The sequence below is a fragment of the Cyprinodon tularosa genome, unplaced genomic scaffold (genome assembly GCF_016077235.1).
Source record: "Cyprinodon tularosa strain WSP-4 unplaced genomic scaffold, ASM1607723v1 ctg338, whole genome shotgun sequence".
NCBI classification, from domain to species: domain Eukaryota; kingdom Metazoa; phylum Chordata; class Actinopteri; order Cyprinodontiformes; family Cyprinodontidae; genus Cyprinodon; species Cyprinodon tularosa.
Genome location: NW_024039050.1, coordinates 29,188 through 48,670, shown reverse-complemented (window position 1 = coordinate 48,670; position 19,483 = coordinate 29,188). Strand labels below are relative to the sequence as shown.

Here is a 19,483-nt window from a genome sequence, read left to right as displayed (position 1 = left end):
CAACAGGGGTATCATCCAGCTCTATCTGCCAAATTCAATTCAATGTTTATGCTTCTATCATGAAATGAACAAACTAGATATTGTTCCCATTGTGTTAAAGAAGAGGACAGCCTTGTGATTATGCTGGTAACAACCTGTCAACTGGAGCACTTTGGCATTTTAAGAAGTGAAAGGCAGAACTAGGCCTACCAGACACCTTCCTAGCTGAACAGGCTGTATATTTACGCCTGTTGTAAGCTAAAATAAATCTTTCAAATGTCATATAATTTCATGCAGTTTTAAATAACATGAAACATTAACATATAATAAAAATTAACATATAATCTGTAAAGAAAAATGACAAAAAAAAATCAGGAAATGACCCAACCTCATTGCAGAGCTGATAGATGAAGAAATAAAAGGGTTGCAACTAATGATCAAATTAAAAGTCTATAAATCACCAAAGGAATTAGAATAAGACGTATCAGCATGACGAGCAGAAAGCTCCCTCCATTACAGAGGAAAAACACGCTACCTTATCACTCATTAAGTCGCTTTTCTGTTCATTTATGTCCCTGTTCCCGTAAACCGTTCTGACTTTTACCAAAACGACGAAATGTGAAGTGATCTCCTGCTGCACTCTAAATGTTTCTCTGCTTCAGGAAAGCACTTCACTGTCCCTGTAAAGACACCAAATGAACACTTCTTTTAAAGTGGCCACTCTCTGTAAACCTCCTCCTCCTTCAGTCAAAAGCCAAACAGAAAAGAGCAGCTTGGAAAGTATTATTCTGCCTCCTCTGTTGTTTGCAGCTAAGAATAAAGTGCTAAACCAAAAGACCTTTGAGGGAAGATCGCCCTTAAATACATGTTTTACACTTGAATTAATTGTGTTTTACCTTTCTCTAAGGGCAAACATTTTCAAGGATTTAACTTTCTGCAAACAGATAAAAACAAAAGAAAATAATAATTCTGCATCTTTAGGAATTTAAAAAGTCAGAATAGTAACCATTCTTGTAGCCCACATTTGTCCCCTTGGGATTAATTGCAAAAACCTCTTAAAATTCTGGTAGACGATAAAATGGAAAGTTAAACTTAATTGCACTGTAAAGGCGGTAGTTTGGGGATTTAAAGAGGATTATGTTTATTCACAAAAATAATAGAAGAACCAGCAACCCCAAAATAAACTCAAAAGTAGCAACAGGGAAACATAAACAGGGAGGATAATCAGCTAAATGTGAACACCTGAGGGTAATAAGAAAGCCCAGATACGGCAGACCATAAACAGCAAAAATAACAATATGACAAGGGCTAAAGAACTTACTAAACAATTGGAAAATAATAACAAAAAACAAGAGCAAGAAAGGAGAACCATACCCAATAACCTGCAGGCAAAGACTCTGAAACATGCATTTCATTGAAAGAAAAAACAACTCTGAGCTTTAATTAAGCCAAAGCTGTAAAAAAAAAAAAAAAAAAAAAAAAGACACATTTTGTAAATAAGATAGAAAACCTTTATCTTCAATATTTGCTATCCAGAAATCTTCATGTTGCATACCTGAGCATTAAATAAACAATTATTTAAATGTTTGAGCTGCTTGAATGCAATAAAATTGTTCAGTAAATACTTATTTAGGGGCTGCACAGTGTCTCAGTTTGTAGCACTGTTGTCTTGCAGCAAGAAGGTTGCGGGTTCAATTCCCAGTCTTTCTGCAGTTGGCTTGTTGATGTGCATGGGTTCTCTCTGGGTACTCCAGCTTCATAGAAACATGACTTTAATTGGCTTTTTAGTTGTGAGTATGTGTGTGCATTAGGGATGCACGATATAATCGCCCCCCTATCGGTATCGGCCTGTATCGGCCTTAAAACTGAATATCGGACATCGGCCACCCCACCAATATTTAACCCGATATTTGATCAGCTTCTGAGTTTCTAAAGTCTAAAAAAATAAAAAATACTGCTTCTTCTTCTTCCTCAAAAACTTCTTTTTTACAGACTTAAAAACTTCTAAAGACGAGGGAAAAAATATTGATACATTAAAATATCACAATATCTTCATATGCTGATATATTGCCATTTAAAAACACCATATCAATCTCTTTTACTAATGAAATAATGTTTTATGTCATATATATCATTATGCTACGAAATCCCCCGAAAATTTCACGAAATTTTGCCATATTTTTATATGTTGATATATTGACGCGGTATCGATCTATTTTACTAACAAAATCTCACAAGAATTTGCAAAATATCACGAGAGTTTGCAACAGAACGATGAAATTTCACGAGATTTTGAAAGTAAAATAGATCGATACCGCGTTTTTAAAAATCTATTTGATATCAGCATATGAAAATATATTTGACTATATTATTTTTCAAAGTGTCAGAAATGGATAACAAAACTGCTATTTTCAATGACTACTTATTTTTGTCCAGCTTTAACATCGGTATCGATATCGGTTATCAGCTACATGAGTTTTAAAATATCGGCATATCGGATATCGGCCAAAATCCCAATATCGTGCATCCCTAGTGTGTATGGTTGTGTGTCTCTGCGATGCGTTGTGAGACATGGTGCTCTGTCCAGGGTGGCATTGCAAAAACAATCTAGAAATAAGTAAAACTTTCCTCAATTAAGTGTATTCACCCTTAATTTGAGAAGGTAAATGAGATAGTTTGCCAATGGAATGAGTAATTTTACTCCTAAAATAAGATAATTAGATAATATGCTCTTTAAATAAGACAATGCAATTGTGTTGTCTTATTTTAAGTGTAAATTGTCTTGTTCCATTGGCAGAATGTCTCTTTTACCGCCTCAGTTCAAGAACAAATGCACTTATTTTAAGAAAAAAACCGACTAGTCTAGATTTAGTTTTTTTGCGCAGCTTTAGCCCATAGTCTGCCACAGATAGGCTTCGGCCCCACCGTGACCCTGACGGAATAAGCAGGAGAAGATGGATGGATGGATGGATGTTTATTTACGATCTTTTTTAAAGATATTTGAACAAACCGTCACTGATTAAATCAGTTACTAAAATAAATGGCAGCTGCAGTTTTTCTCTAAAAGGCTGTTGAGATGAATAAATTGTAGAAAATGCTGAAGCTTTAACCTACACCTCCATGGTCAGGATCTGATGCTATTAATTGTCTCTATGTGAGCATTTGATTTTAAATAACCTTGATAAATATTAACTGAACCACCTACAAACCAGCCCACTGAGATTTGGGAAATAATTTTCAATATTAAATTAAAAAGGGTTCCAAGATATTTGAAGGTTTTGTCTTTTTAAACATTTTTTAATTGTTAGATAGTATTATCAGGTAAAATGTAAGTATTAATTAAATTTTTCTTAAAAATTTCAAGTTGAATTTAGAATAGAAATAGTTTTTTGTTATATATGGATTTTTTAAATATTATATTGTGATAACAAAAAATGAAAAAATATTTTTTCTGTGTATAAAAGCCATGTTTCATTTAAGAGTTTTTGTCCATGACCTTCATTTAATACATATGCTGCTGAATTTAGATGAGGGAAACAAACCTCTACTGTATCTGATTTAATTTAAGAGAATATATTTGATATTTTAAACCCTAATAGTGACCAGACAAAAAGCAGAGAATACAGAATAAAACAGAAACAAAACATTTTAGTTGAAAGTTTATAGTAGATATTAATGCTAATTGCATCCAGCATCTACCTTAGGAAAAGACAACATTAATATCTATTTAACATCTTAAAATAAAGATTCTAGATACAAATAGGAATTTGTTTTGCTCAATCAACTAAACTTTACATGTAAATAACTAAATTATTCAAGTATTTCAACACTGACTGTTTTCTAGATAGATCTTTTGTTCTTCTTTGGACGTTTTTTTTTTTTAAATCTGGCGAGATAAAATGTTACACGAAAGCCTCAAAGGATCACTGCACCCTGGTGAGAGGAAATGTTCCAAATTTATGAAAATAACACTAAAAAGCAGCTAAACTACCTCCGGCTCCAAGTCACCACGGGCAAGCAAACACACGTTCATAGAGAGAGAGTGGGAGCCGAAGGGAGCACGGGGGCCCGAGGAGACAGATTGTCTTTTAATTGGTTGAAAACTGCAGAGCTTTGAGAAGAGCTGAAGGGGAGCACACACACACACACACAGAAAAACACACAATGTCCTCTGTGATAGTAAGGAGATGTATCCAGTCCCTGCTGAGTGACTGGCATAATGAGCTGAACTCCAGCCAACATGGGGAAATGTGCGTCTTAGCGGGTTTCCTTTGTGCTGAATGTTGGTCGGTAACCTGCTGATAGCATCAAAATGAAGGACCGAACAATGGCTCCGAGACTCAGGGTCAGGGTAGGGTATTAAAAATCTCTGTTGATTATATCCTGCTGCAACATCACAAAAACCAGCCAAAAGAATACTTCTTTACTGTTAATAAGAGGCTGGTGCTACAAAAAAACAGGCCTAAAATTTTAGCAGGAATTATATTTCATGTCTCCTTTAATTTAAGTACATTTTATATTGTTGTATATTAATTTCAGGAATGCAAAAATCTAAGCTGTACGGTGGCGCAGTTTGTAGTACCAATGGTGTAATGACACAAAATCAGGCCCGTAAGCGACATTATCTGGGTGGGCCCCATATGAAGTACAACACGTGATAAAGGTTCAGGATACGGCAACAGTTCCATAAATTGGCCAAGAGGATACAATTGTGCAATCACACATGGAAAAATAGTGACCTTGAATGGAACCATTGGTGACAGAGCACCACCAAATGTTATAGACATCCCAAGTTACAGACATCATGTTAAAATCTGGCATGTGTTGCGGTATAAATACGGTCCGGTGCGGCCAGTCTCGTCAGTGTCAGGTGGGTTTGAGAGGAATTTTTCGCACCATTACATCTGCAAAGAGGCATCCTAGTCGACAATTGCTTAGGGAGCCTACCAGGTGTCAGTGATGGGGCCCCTAAGAGGTTGTGGGCCCGTAAGCAACTGCTGTCTCTGCTTACCTATATTTACGCCAAAGTGTAGTACTGCTCCCAAGTAAGATTCATGGTGCTAGTTTTGATTCCTGGCCCGGGGTATTTCTGCATGTTCTCCCAGTTTATGTGTGGGTTCACTCTGGGTACTCTGAGTTCCTCCCATAGACCAAAAAAATGACTGTAATGCTAACTGGCATCTCTAAATTGTGTGTTCCTGCGTGGTTGTATGGATGGATGGATACTGTAGATGAGATGGATGGAAATATTCGAGGTTGGAGTTTCTGAACTGTAAATATATTTAAATACATGTTTGGCACAAAGAGGATAAGATAAGAAGCTCTGCAGTAATTAAAGTGATGCTCGGACATCCAGGGAATCATAAATAAGGCATGTATGGTGTTCTGTTTCTTTTATTTACATCGTATGTTCACTGAAGTCAATTTAGTTTTGCTTCAGCTCTGGCTAAAAGATCCACTTTTTAGCAGCAGAAGCCTTTTTGTTGTATGAGCATCACTCTGAAAATTAAAGCTCAACAATGGCCCAGGAAAAGAGTATAATAAAGTTAAGTGTTAATATATGTTAGAAGCACAGGCGTAACTTTCTGAAGGACTGGTGTGGACATGTAACCTGACTCCGCCAGATGGATTTGCTCCGCATATCCATCTGGAAACCTTCCGTTGAAGTAATTTTGGGAAGGGGCGAAAATAATGGTTTGCTGATTGGCCTATGTTGGTGATAGACGGGCCAAATAAACCAATCAGATCAACGAAGCATATGACGTACTAACAGCCAGGCTACTCTTGCCGAAACCAGTCGGGAGAAGAGCAAAAACATATTTTCCTCTGAGAAAAGCCTCCAGAGCAGTGTTTTGCTCTTCTTTCAGTGAAGTAATACTCTGTAATTCCGATAAAACTTGCTCGATAGCCACGCTAACGTTAGTTTCATCGGCTGAAGCCACCATGTTCTTTAGACTGAACTGTCGCGCTTCCCGTTGCGTCACACCTCAACCCGCCTCAAAGCCAACGCTGATTGGACGTTCGTTTGGTGAACGGCTCCAAATTTTCTTTAACGGAGAGTCTCCAGACTGATTTGCGAGTGAAACCTTGAAAGCTTGCGAGATCAGGATGGTCTCACGAGGCTAGTGGACATGTCCCCACCAATAATTTCCAATTTTTTTCTGCTGTCCGCTCATTTACTTTAGCCAAAGGTAACAGAGGTTGGGTGCATCTGTGTTCAGAGCGTTTTGATTCCGTGTTTTTTTTTTCTTCTCTCCCGTTGCTCCCGTGTCCCGCCTCTCGGTGTTACATCATCAGATCTGTCGCTGTGAGGCATCTGATTTGCGATCGCATTTCACTCCTTAGAGCGTAGCTAAGTGGTTGGAGGAGAGACACGCAGCAGCACTCAGTGAACATTAACCAGCAGCTACTTTGATGTTTAAGTAGGAGATGGGTTGGTTAAAAAATTTGAGATCAAACCACTGAAAAATCTGTTTGTTTGACATACAGAGCTTTTCCAGCTAAAAATAGCAACAAATTTTAAGTTTATACAAGTTAGTATTAAAATGCAAGAAGTTTGAGAAAATATATTTTGTTCTTCTTTCCTAGTTTAAAAAATCAGGTTAAAAATAACACGTTTTCTTATAGAACAGACAGAATCAGACTGCAGAGCTTCTACATATCTTGAATTTTGTTTCTGGCGTCATCCTATTAGTAAAGAGGTTCGTTAATCTTTTTAAACAGAGCAGAGAGAGAAGTAAGGAGAGCTGCAGATTTAAAGGGGAAACAGATTAACTGGGATATGCAACATGCAATAAAATACAGTATATCTCTAAGTTTACAAAAAGAATATATGCTATGCTATCTTTAAAATGAAGCATATCCATATTTTTCCAGATGGATGGAATTGAAATTGTACTTCTAGGGATGATATATCGATGATATATCGATTTTGGCATCGGAATTCTTTTTTTTTATACATATATACATAAATGTTTTTGGGCCCTATAAATGTAATGCATTAAAAGACATCTCTCTACCATCTAGAAATATAAATATCAGTGTATTATGGCTCTCTTGTGTTCTAAACAATAGGAAAGCATTCAATAAATATATGTTTGAACTAATTTTTTAGAAAATAGAAAAACTTAATGAAAACGTTTGGGTTGAGTAACTGTAGGTCCATCAGCCCCCCCACTTAGAGTGCCCAAACCAACTTTTATTACAAAGTTACACCCTTGGTTAGAAGTCCAAACAAATCTAAATAAAATGTTCGACAATAGGTTACTATCTGGAAAGATGTTTTAGGAATTCCTTAATGTTTACAGATTTCCCACAAACAGCACATATTTCATAACAAAAGGATAAAAAAAAAATCTTTAAAACTAAGAGAAAGGGACGTGCAAACAAAATCTGTAAAATCAAAACAAAAAAGATGAAGCAGTTAGAGTTTTCATCTCAGGAAGGAAGTAAAACCCTGGAGGCAAAACAAATCTTTAATCCGAAGAAAACATTAGGAAATGTTTCCAACTCATCAAATTGGAAACTTAAAGATAAAATCAGGCTTAGTTAGGAGAATTTAAAGAAACTGATTAACCTAACATTCATGTTTTTGTATTTTGAGAGAAAGCTGGAGCATGCATTTAAACACTGGAAAAACAATCTAGAAATAAGAAAATAAAAGCTTATATTAAGTGTATTTAACCTTAATTTGAGTAGGTAAATGAGATGTTTTTACTCTTAAAATAAGATAATTAGATAAAATGCACTTGAAATATGAAAATGCAATTGTGTTTTCTTACTTTAAGTGTAAATTGTCTTGTTTCATTGGCAAAATGTTTCTTTTTCCTCTTCAATCCGAGAACAAATGCACGTATTTTAAGAAAAATGTGACTTATCTAGATTTAAATTTTTTCCAGAGAACAGGCATTTAAAGGGACAGCATGCAATAAGAATCAAGGCATGGATTAAAATCCAGGACTTTATTGCTGCAAGCAAGGCAGCAATGAAAAGACCTGCTCAGTAAAAAAAAAAAAAAAAAACATTTAATCATTGCAGGGTTCAAACAGCCTCTCAGAAAATACAGCAAAAAGTTGTGGAGGATAATGATGAATAGTTGTCACAAAGTTATGCAGCTCAGCATAAACGACCTGTTATAACCTCCAAACACTGTAGACAACTGATGGTAAAATAAAAGGTTAAATGGAAAGACTTGTATCTAAAATAATAATAATAAAAAAAGGATCCTAAGTAATTAGATTTATCACATTTCTTTCCCAAACTCAGAAAAGAACCAGTCCAAACTGCAGGTTTGGTGAAGCGATGCATCCCTGCTTCCAGGAAGCCAAATTACCTTTTGATGGTGCGGAGCAGAGTGGATCTGGCTTCGTTGTGGAAGGTGATGATGATGGATGTTGGAGGAAGATCTGAGTCGTAGTGTAGAGCGGTGCACCTGCCAAGAGAGAAAATAATGAACATGACATCTGATCTATTGATCCGGGGGAAGGGTGTCCTGTGCTACAGCTGTAACAAGTCGCATAGAAATCAATGAGCTTTTGTTCGGGATATTTTAGTTCGACCCGCTCAAATGAGCCAAGATGTTTAACCCATTAATGCACCTGAGAAAAGTCTAGAAGATTATCACTAAAAGTAAACCAGATTTCAGATTTATATGCAAATGCAAAAATGCAAAAAAGCCCTGAACAATAAGTCTATTTCTGTTTAAATATGTGTATTTGAGCAGATAAGTAAACAATTTGCAAATAGAATAGGATGAGTTCTGTTTAAAATATAAAAATAGTGCATAATATCTTATCTTAATGGTGGCTTATTTATGAGCAAAAACACTTTTTTAAAGAACTTTTTATTTACTTTCAGATCAGTATTTGCAATTTATTTTTATTAAAAGCACATAAAAAGTAATTTAGACACTATTATTAATACTTAATAATTGAACAAATTGGTGCAAAATAGTTTACTCGTTTTGAATGCTTTACTTTACGGATCAGCAGAACACACAGATACACACGGCATCCGCAGGTTCAGAGCCGCTGTAAATGAATTATAGATGATCCCCAAGATGCTCATTAAAACACAGACCTTAATGGTGTGTGTGGAGTGTGTTGGCTGGGTCAGCAACCTCCTCTTCTCAAAGAGCGCAGACACACACATCCAGTATAATGAGAGGACTGGCCTTTACCTATCAGATTGATGGATTGGTGACATTTTCAAACAGTAGCAGTCTGCTTGCTCTGCTCTGGCCTTCATGTTTCTTTAAAAAGCTCTCCTTTTCTCTCTCACAGATCTGAACAACCTGACACATCAAGACAACGTGATGGATGGCTCTAAGATGCTTTCCTTGTTTACCAGTTTTATATGATTGCATTTTTAGTTCACAGAAGTACTGAGAGGAGATTTTATTTCGAGATAATGTGGAAATGCCAAAGAGCAACTAGACAGTTTCCACATTTCTGCAGTTTTTAACCTAAAATAAAAGGATTAGAATTAGGAGTTGGTCGTAGATTCAGCGTATCAGATTCTTGGGATACAATGAAAGTCAGTCAAAATTGTCTTTATTGAAATTAAATACAATTATTTATCTTTAAAAATATAATAAAAAGTGCATCATCATCTCATTTTAAGCACAAGAACACTCGTTCCTTTGTCAGCTCATTTGATTTATCAGCTGAAATGAAGGGAAAAACTATAATTGTATGGAAGTTGAACCTATTTTTAGATCAGCTTTTTGTAGTGGATGTCATGTAAGCACCCTCTGCTTGATTTCAACCCACATCCATCACTCTGCCATCTCAGCTGTTTGTTTGAACTTTGAATCGAATGTTATATCAACAGACCTCATATGTGGCTGGATATGTAGAATGAATTTCAGACTTCTGGGATTATTATTGTTTAATCTGCAGGAGAGGTTCCAAATTTATGCACTGCTGTCATGATACAGACCTACAAATCAAAAAACGTAAATCTAACATTCAGTTTTTCTTAAAACAAACACTTTTGTTCTCAAGTTAAGCTTGTAAGGGTTGACACCTTCCCACTGGAATAAGACAATTTACATTTAAAAGAAGAAAAGGGAAGTGAGAGCTGGGGCTGAACAGTGGAGCCGTGGGTAGCACTGCTGCCTTGCAGCAAGAAGGTTCTGGGTTTCATTCCTGTGGTCTTTCTACATGGAGTTTGCATGTCAACTCAACTCAACTTTATTGTCAAATGTGCTACATGGTAAACAGATGAAATTGCAGTCCTCTCAACCCCACGGTGCATAATAAAATATAATGAACCTAGCAGAAATATAGGTATCTGCTCGGATAACTAAAAATCTAACAACGAACTAGTTTAAATACTAAAGAAGATTACAAATATACAGATGGGACAAATGTTCTCCCTGTGCATGCGTGGGTTCTCTCCAGGTACTCCGGCTTCCTCCCACAGTGCAAAAACATGACTGTTAGGTTAATTGGCTTCTTTAAATTCTCCTTAGGTGCGAGTGTGTGCGTGAATGGTTGTTTGTTCTGCTCGTTTCTATGTTGCCCTGGCGACCCGTCCAGCTTGTACCCCGCCTCTCTCCAATTGACAGCTGGAGATAGGCACCGGCACCCCTCGCAACCCCAGCAGGGATAAGCGTGACAGAAAATTGATGTTTTTGGTTTTTTTTTAGTTAAGTATTTTCTGCTTTTGTGAGAAGATGGAAGGAAAATGCAGACTTACAGTTTCTATGAAAGAAAAGTTAGTTGATGGAGAAGAAGTTTCATTCTTCTTTATCCAGAAAAACATAGCAGACAAATAAAAAAGTTATACTTTGGTCCATGTTAGGTTAAAAAATGTAGGTTCGTAAAAGAGGGACTGAGTCCACATACCCCACTCTGTCTTGTGATTCAGTCAGTGGAGCATTCTGTCTTATGACCTGATCAATTGTTCTGTCAGAACAATACTCTGTTTTGTAACGATGTGTTATGTTCTGTTAATAAAAGGGGACTGCAGGAGGGGAGTCTGGGAGAGAGAGAATAGTGTGTTGGGTTGAGCTCTTTCTCCCCTTCTGCAGAAGCTGTTGAAAATCCCTTACTATGTGGACACAATCCCTCTTTTACGAACCTACATTTTTTAACCTAACAGTCCAGAAGGGTTAATATCTGGTAACTGTTGGTTCAAATGATGAAGTTGAAGAATATGTTTGTTTGCCATGGATGTAATCCAGCCTTCTGATCAAAGTGTGATGCTGCCTCTCAATGACTAAAGTTTGCAGACCCCTAATCTACATAATTTTTAGTTTTTGAACTCTTTTTTTCTCTGAGTTTCTACACCTCCATGATGGAGAACAAATGTATGTTCTGTTGCACCACAAAGCTTTAAAAACAATCGAAATAAGTGATGCAACCCATAGATGCATATGAATGCAAAACCAATTCCTGTTTTTTGGTTTTACTTAAATGTAAAGTTTTTCAACAGGCAATCAAAACATTATCTGGGTTAAATCATTCATTTCAGCTTCACATGTATAGTGCATTTCCCAACAAAAGCTCTTCTATAGGCTTTGAGGGGATGGAGATGAGATATGTGGTTCTTCTGATTGAGCATCTGAAATCAGATGACAGAGAAAATGCTGATCTGAACACTTTTAAAAAGTCTTTGTAGATAAACATGATCGAAGTTTGCTTCTTCATGGAGTTACAGTCATTCTTGATCTAAACTTAACAAGAACTGCAGCTGGAGTTTCTCAGATTGTACTTGTTACATAACAGAAACAAATGATGGTCTAACTTGATAGCAGCTGAACATGTGAGCTCGAGTGTCCTTGAGGCCAAGACTCCTCCAAAGGTTTTGCCGAGGGTAAGAACACACGCTGAACTCCTAATTTGTTGTATTAACAGGTCGGTACACGACATCAGTCACTGCACACGGGAACCGGCTGTGAAATAATACTATCAGCAGCTCATTAACTCGCAATTTGATTTTTTTTTTTTCCCTTTTAGTTTGGAGGCTTAATGATTAAATGGGGAAAGAATATTCTAAAGCACACAACAGAAATGCAGAGTTGAAGGAACTAGATGAAGGTTATAATCTTATAAGTCATGGTTTATTTTTCATAAATCTGCACCCTGACATTTTTTTTTCATTAATTACTTCTATATTTGTTTATTTTTAGCTATTCCTCAGTGTGTTTGCTTCGGTGTAATTAGGAGTTCCTTCCTTTTACAAACATGGTGCCCCCAAAAATCTGTCATAAGGTTTATTTTATTTTATGTTTTTGTCCAAATTTTGTTTCCATTGTATTTTAATTGGCACGTACAGAAAATGTATATCAACTCCAAGTAGTTTTTTTTCTCAGCCTTAAAGCTTTTCTCTGTAAGATGCTAATTCCTGGTCTTTGTGAAGCTCTCAGTGGGGAGGTCCATGGCGCCGGGTCTGATTATGATTTTGACTTCTGTGTCAGAAATTGTCAAGGTGAGCATCCAGCTGTGGCTGGTTTATGGTGATAATATGTTCTTTTCTCCTCCGGATTATGGTTCCAGTGTTGGACAGTGAAAACTTTAAATAGGTTGCCTTCTGTGTGTCTTTTACCAATAGGATTGCAAAGGTCTGGAGAGCTTCTTGCTCTCTTGTTAAATTCGGTCTGCTTAATGTCTTAGAACTGAAGCACCTCTTTGTAGGCTGATTCTGCAAACAGCTTTGAAACATAATGTTTTATAAACAGGAAAGACGAGCATGTGGATGACAAGCAAGCAATTCAGGGGGGAAAGTGACTATATTTTTAATGCAGGATGCTCCAACTTTCTGATTATCAAATCAGTTTTTTGAAGCATTTCAGTTGAATGTTACTCAGAAGAGAAACACCATTACTATGAAGCGATTTCAGCTGGCGCGACAGAAGCAGCGAGTTTACATGCAAAGTCAATGGTTGACGCGCGTCAAGGCAACGAGCATGCTTTTAACTGGGGGGTGTAGCAGTTCTCGCTGTAAAGCAAGACTGACTCTCGTGAGACTTCTGAGCCTGTGGGTGCGGGTCGGTGCTCCTGCAATTGCAAGTGCGGTATTTCCCCCACAGACGACCAGGGCGGCCGAGAATACCTTTGTTCAACCTGAAATGACTCATTTAATCATCCAAAACGTTATGGAACACATTAATTAACTGAAAAATGTTGCATAGTGTGCCTTTAAAGAAAACAACGAAAATGTTTATAATGTAAAATGAAGTTTAGGTGAACACTGACCCTTGCTGTGCATGGGTCAGTATTGGTGGCCCTTCCTATGACTCAGTATCCTTGAATTGGCCCTCAGCCTTAAAAAGGTTGGTGACCCCTGGTCTAGTGTTTCAGGTCATAATGTTTGCAGATGACAATGTGATCAGTAGTAGGAGGAAAAAATGTGGCAAGGGCCTCTAGAGACATGGATGTTTGGTCTGGAGAGAATAAAACATGCATCTAAGAATAAACCAAGAGACACTGGTAAAGTGAAGCTGCAGAGCAGAGAGCATTCAAAAGGCAGTGCAGTGGAGAAGTGAGCAAAGGATGGTATGTGAAGATAAATGGGTTTGTACTGTTATAGTCGCAGAGCAACCAAAATGTTCCGTTAAGATAAAATCTACATCAGTTTAAACGCTTTAATGGGTAAAACTCCATTCATTTGGGTGACAGACTAAAGATATTTTTCGCAACTCAAGTGTTGTCTACTTTGATTTTCTTTTTCTGCTGAATGATAAAATAAACTGCTTTCTCCTAATTTATAGCATTGCGTTACCGGAGCAGGGTTAATAATATTAGGTGGTAGGTCTGTGTTGTATTATATTACTGACAGTGTGTTAAGGTGCTTATTGGGTCGGATAAAAGGTAGAGATACTAAATCCTTTTGAAATGGCATGAGGCCAGCCATGGTTTTTAAAGAGTTTTGCAAGCAAGTGGATGGAGAGAGGTGGCTGGGATGAACTGTAAAAAAAAGCAAAGCTGCAAGAGTGAAAATGTCTAACTAAACAAAGACAAAACCCTCAGACCAAATATGAGCGGAATGGTGTCTGCTGTTCAATGCAGTGAGGAATGCTTGGATCTTTATATTGGAGAAACCAAACAACTTTTCAACAGATGCATGGCGCAACACAGAAGAGCGCCCTCCTCTGGACAAGACTCAGTGGTACATCTACACCTTATGGACAAAGAAAATTGTTTTGAGGACCAGAATGTTCACATTTTGGACAAAGAAGACAGGTGGTTTGAGAGGGGCATGAAGGAAGCCATCTATGGCTAAACAGGGGGGGTGGACTCAGATTTCTGCTTTCAAAAACCTAAAATACAGCGATAGAGTTTATTCTTTCCCGCTATCATTGCAACCCTAACCTGACAGGGGAACAGAAGAACTCGCCTAAATAGCCAGGCCAACTATTCCCTCTAACAACCCCCTTTCAGAGAGATAGACAGATATGGGGCATTGCAGGATAACAAAGAAACCAAACGACTCCCATTCCAAAGGGGTGGACCCGTTTATCCGGTTCAATTTGCATGTTTTCTAAGCTAAACCAAGGCTTTGTTTTTGGCCACTCCATAAAGCCTCGAGCTCAAAGCTATTTCTGACATTTTGAATTGAAAAAGCGTCCTGGATGGGAAGCGAAACATCAAAACGGGAAGCGAAACAAAGTGGATTCTTTTTTTTTTTATATATATATATACTTTTTTGAAATGACCATGAACTGGATGACTGAGATTCTTCACCAGCATGTCTAAATAAACAATAGGGACCGCTACTAAGATCCATCATAACCGAACAGATTAGAAATGATAAAACTGGAGGTGCAGAGTTAGAGAGAAGAATGGAGACGGTCTGGATCTGTACAGAGGAGCGTTTATGCTGAATAAAGTTTGACTGGTTCTAAAGAAACTGTTGGCAAATTATAAAGATAAATATCCTACTACAAACAACACCCTGAGCTATAAGTGCAGTTTAGAAACTGATTTGCAAGTTTTTCATATAACCATCTTTCATTTCCTTCTCGCTTTCTGTCGTTTTGCGGTCTGCCCCTTTCTCTGCATGCGAATATAAAATGTGCTGCACATATATCTGTCATATCGCATCTCATCAAGCCCCTCTGCATCCACCATCCCTCTATCTTCCTGTCGTTTTTTTTTTTTCTGCAGCTGATTTATTCTGCAGTTCTACCAGAGAGAAACGATAAGAAAAAAAAGAGATGTGCTGCTTCCCTTTAAGTGTGTGTGTGTGTTTGTTGGGCTGCGTATGTGTGTGTTGGAGACAGAGAGAGCGAGTGAGGACAAACGAGGCAGAGAGACAGACAGACAGAGATGTAGAGATAAAAGTTGTGCTGACAGATGACTGATGTAGGAGCAGATAACAACAAGCTTCCTTATTCCCAAAGTGTGTGTTCAGGCGTGTGCACAATGTGTCTTTGTGTATCTGAGTGTTTATGAGAGCAAACCTGAGGATGCGGCAAAGCTTCAGAGACCACACATGCCCTTAGATACACAGATACATCCACATCATGCAAGAAGAAGGGGAAAAATATAAAAATAGATGACCTGATGATGGACAGAGAGAAGTTAGTGGCAGGGATGGAGGTAAGAAAGGGCATTAGATAGATATGAAAGGAAATAATTTAATAAAGAGGGGGAAAAGATGGGAAAATTAAAGAAGAAACCCAGAAAAGAAGAAGAGTTTAAGAAAGTGAACATGAAAAAGAAAAAGGATGCAAGTATTGGACTTCAAGAGAGAAGGGTGGTAAACAAAATGATCAAAACTGCATTAAGAGAAAAAGGAAAAAATAGAAAAACAGGAAGGGTTATGTGCAAAAGCTGGAGTAAAACAGAGAAACAACAGGTAAAGCAGGATAAACATTAAAGAGAGTTAACATTCAGGGCTTAAAGGAGGGAAATGGAAAAGGGAAGCAAATGGTGGAGAAAAGACATTAAGGCACAATCTTTAATCCCCAGAAATATTCATAAAATGACAAAAACAAGCAAACAGCAAATGTGTCGACTAGAATACTTTAGCTGTTGGAAAATAAACACAATTCCATGCAAAGAAAGTAGGAAAAACAAGAAAACGTTCAAAATGATCCAAAATAATCAGTGTCAGAGAGAAATCTATAAACTATATCACAGACAAAGAGAAATGTCAATGTGGAGAGAATAGTTTTTCATATATCAAAGGAGGCCTTTCAACTGCCAGATCTAAAACCAAAAAGACCCATCAGCCAAAAATCAACACAACATGAATCAGAAAACTGCAGAATGTCATTCTGACTTCTGTTACTTTAGCTCTGAATCAATGTCTCACAGTTACTACAAAGAGAAACACGCAAACAGCTGCTTAACAAGACAATCTGAAGGAGTCTGATTGAGTTTTAAGAATGATAGAAATATAAACAGAGAAGAAATCTGACAGATAAAGACATTTAAACCCTGGTTAAGGAAGTCCAGCGAAAAGATCAGTCATCGAGTGATACGAGTATTCAGGCCACACTAAGATGATTTCCTAAATTACAAAAAAAAATAATTAATCTATAATATTAGAACTAGAAGAATACAAAGATAATTATTAAGGTTTATTCTGTTATTTACTGTATCTAAAATATAGGAATGTATTATTTTTCCAATATTACAATCTTATTTTTATTATTATTACAAAAAAGGAGTATAGTATTTTCCTAATGTTTCATCAGAAGATAAATAATAGAAGAGAATAGATTTTTTATGTGTTCTAAAAGCAAAGGGAAACGCAATAGAGACAGAAATAAGGGAAAATAAACATTAAAAGCGCACAAATAATAGGGGGCTAAAAGAATGGTTCAGAACTACTATTAATATTTATCTATAAAACACTCCAAAAACATTACAGCATTAAAGACAACTGTGCATCAAAAGCAGAGATAGAAACACATACTGAGTTTATTTGGAATCTCAATAAAGTCTAACAGCTGCTGGAAGGAAGAATATGTGATAACGTTCCTTTGTGCATCTAAGGTAAAGCAGCATCTTTGAAGGAGCTCTCTAGTTCTGCAACAAATTCATGCATGAAATGGAGACATTGTCCAAAAAGGATCATTTTTCTTTCCCAGATTCCTTCTGTCTCACCTGCACTGGGTGGATAGAGCATCTTGGGATACAGCTGGCCTTTAAGATGAGCTCATCTATCCGTTTCTTCCTCATCTTTTACTTTTTTGTAGCTTTTATGAAATAAATGATCAACTACTTTGTGTCTTTTTACTTGTATCTGTAAGAAAAGTTTCTAAAATCTCATTTTTCTTCATGCAAAAATTATGAAAATTCTCTTATTGTTTGCAAAATAAACATTGAAGGTTGCAAATTTTTTCAAGATCTGGAAATGCACACTGGAAAAACAATCTAGAACTAAGTAAAAATTCCTGATATTAAGTATATTTACCCTTAATTTTAGTTTGTAAATGAGCTAGTTTGCCAAAAGAATGATTATTTTTACTCTTAAAATAAGATAATTAGATAACATACACTTTAAATAAGACAATGTGGTTGTGTTTTCCTATTTTAAGTGTAAATTGTCTTGCTCCATTGGCACGATGTCTCGTTTACTTCTTCAATCCAAGAACAAATGCACTTATTTTAAGAAAAAATGACTTATCTAGATTTCAATTTTTTCCAGTGCAGAAGTTAGTTATTTCTTCTCTTTTCTTTCCCATTGGAGACACAATTCTGATGTTGCTTTTGGTGTGCACAAAATATGGGACACATAGTTCTAGGCTGACTAATCTCTGATATATTCTTCCTTATACTTAAAAGAAATATTATTAAAAGACAAAATGAAACTGAGTAACGAGATGGGGAAAAAAAAACCCACAAAAACAGAATCATTAAAATTTATAAAACAAATTCCAAAGTCTGACACAGAAAAGTGAAGAATAGATGGGAGAGCAAAGATGTTTTATCCCTCCTTCACATTTCAGAACAGATGTTAAAAATATCCCAAACTTGATCCGCTAAAACATTTTAGCAGTAGGTGGAGTTTTTGTGAAGTTTGTCTCATCAAAGCTCAGCTGGAGGTGAGATCAACAGATGAAAAGAGAGGTCAAACTTCACACACATTCACCCAGACAGATTCCCCTCTCTGCGGGCAGTGGCAGCCGACCTGTCAAAGCGTGTGTTCGTGCTGAAAAATACTAATGGCCACTGATGTAGCCCTGAGACACTGTCAGAAACGCGCACACACATACAGCCACACCTGCCTACAGCCTCTGATTAACACCTCCAACACATTGTCTTTCTGTCCTTCACTCGTTCTGCCTCAAAGGCTTTTTTACTTTTCTTTTTTCCCAACATCTCTCCTCACTGTACCCTTCTGTGAAATCTTTTTTTTTCTGGTTAACTCCAATTCTTTTTTTATATTCTGGTAACAAGACTCTAAATGAAAAGTCACAAACAGACTTACAGCAAATGGAATGAATAAACTCTTTATTTCATCTAAAGCCGGGCATACATTGTATGATTTTTTTTGCCCTTCTCCTAGCCTCGTGAGACCATCCTGATCTCGCGAGCTTTCAAGATTTCGCTCGCTAATCAGTCTGGAGACTCTCCGTTGAAGAAAATTTGGAGCCGTTCACCAAACAAACGTCCAATCAGCGTTGGCTTTGAGGCGGGTTGAGGTGTGACGCAACGAGAAGCACGACAGTTCAGTCTAAAGAACATGGCGGCTTCAGCCGATGAAACTAGCGTTAGCGTGGCTATCGAGGAAGTTTTATCGGAATTACAGAGTATTTCTTCACTGAAAAAAGAGCAAAACACTGCTCTGGAGGCTTTTCTCACATGAAAATATGTTTTTGCTCTTCTCCCAACTGGTTTCGGCAAGAGTAGTCTGGCTGTTAGTACGTCATATGCTTCGTTGATCTGATTGGTTTATTTGGCCCGTCTATCACCAATCAGCTAACCAGTATTTTCGCCCCTTCCCAAAATTACTTCAACCGAATGTTTCCAGATGGATTTGCTCCGCATATCCATCTGGCGGAGTCAGGTTACGATTCTCCAGTCGTGCGAGACATTTTTTTCGATTGGGCTGAGTTTAAGCCTCATAGTGCGTCCTGCGTGGTGTAGTGTACTCGGAGTAACGAGGAGTGATTAGCCTTTCACAACCATCTCAGTTGACACTCTTAAGGTGTTCATGGGAAAATCCTGCTGTTGAAGCAGAGCTACGCATGTGCAAACAAGGGAGTTCTTCTTCTTCTGATGAGTCCGACCAGCGCCATCTGTCGGCACTGAGTCCGACGTTTGGTTTTTGGACGTGCAATGTGAGCAAGTAGATCGTGTCAGAGTGTCGGGTCGCACAGTGTGAGAACATGCATCTTGAGCAGTGAACTTTTAAACCCTTCAGTTTTGACGTACAATGTGATCTGTAGCTGCGTGCAACGATAAAGTAGTAGTAGTAACCTATTTTTCCCTCTATATTAGCAGTCTTCTTTATAATTTTTTTCCTTTTCATGTATTTAAACCCTTCCAACATCCTCACTACTGACCTATATAATCCAAAAAACTCACTGTGATGTTTCCAA

The 19,483-nt window shown here is 37.3% G+C and overlaps 1 protein-coding gene across 1 annotated transcript in view; it reads right to left on the bottom strand.

The window, feature by feature from the left end:
* Positions 1-8,436, bottom strand: part of galnt14 (UDP-N-acetyl-alpha-D-galactosamine:polypeptide N-acetylgalactosaminyltransferase 14 (GalNAc-T14)) — a 119,754-nt gene extending 111,318 nt beyond the window's left edge. The window contains exon 1 of the mRNA XM_038294287.1: positions 8,312-8,436. Within this exon, the coding sequence (XP_038150215.1) occupies positions 8,312-8,436 (125 nt within the window). The remainder of the gene's footprint in view (positions 1-8,311) is intronic.
* Between the last annotated feature and the right edge of the window lie 11,047 nt (positions 8,437-19,483).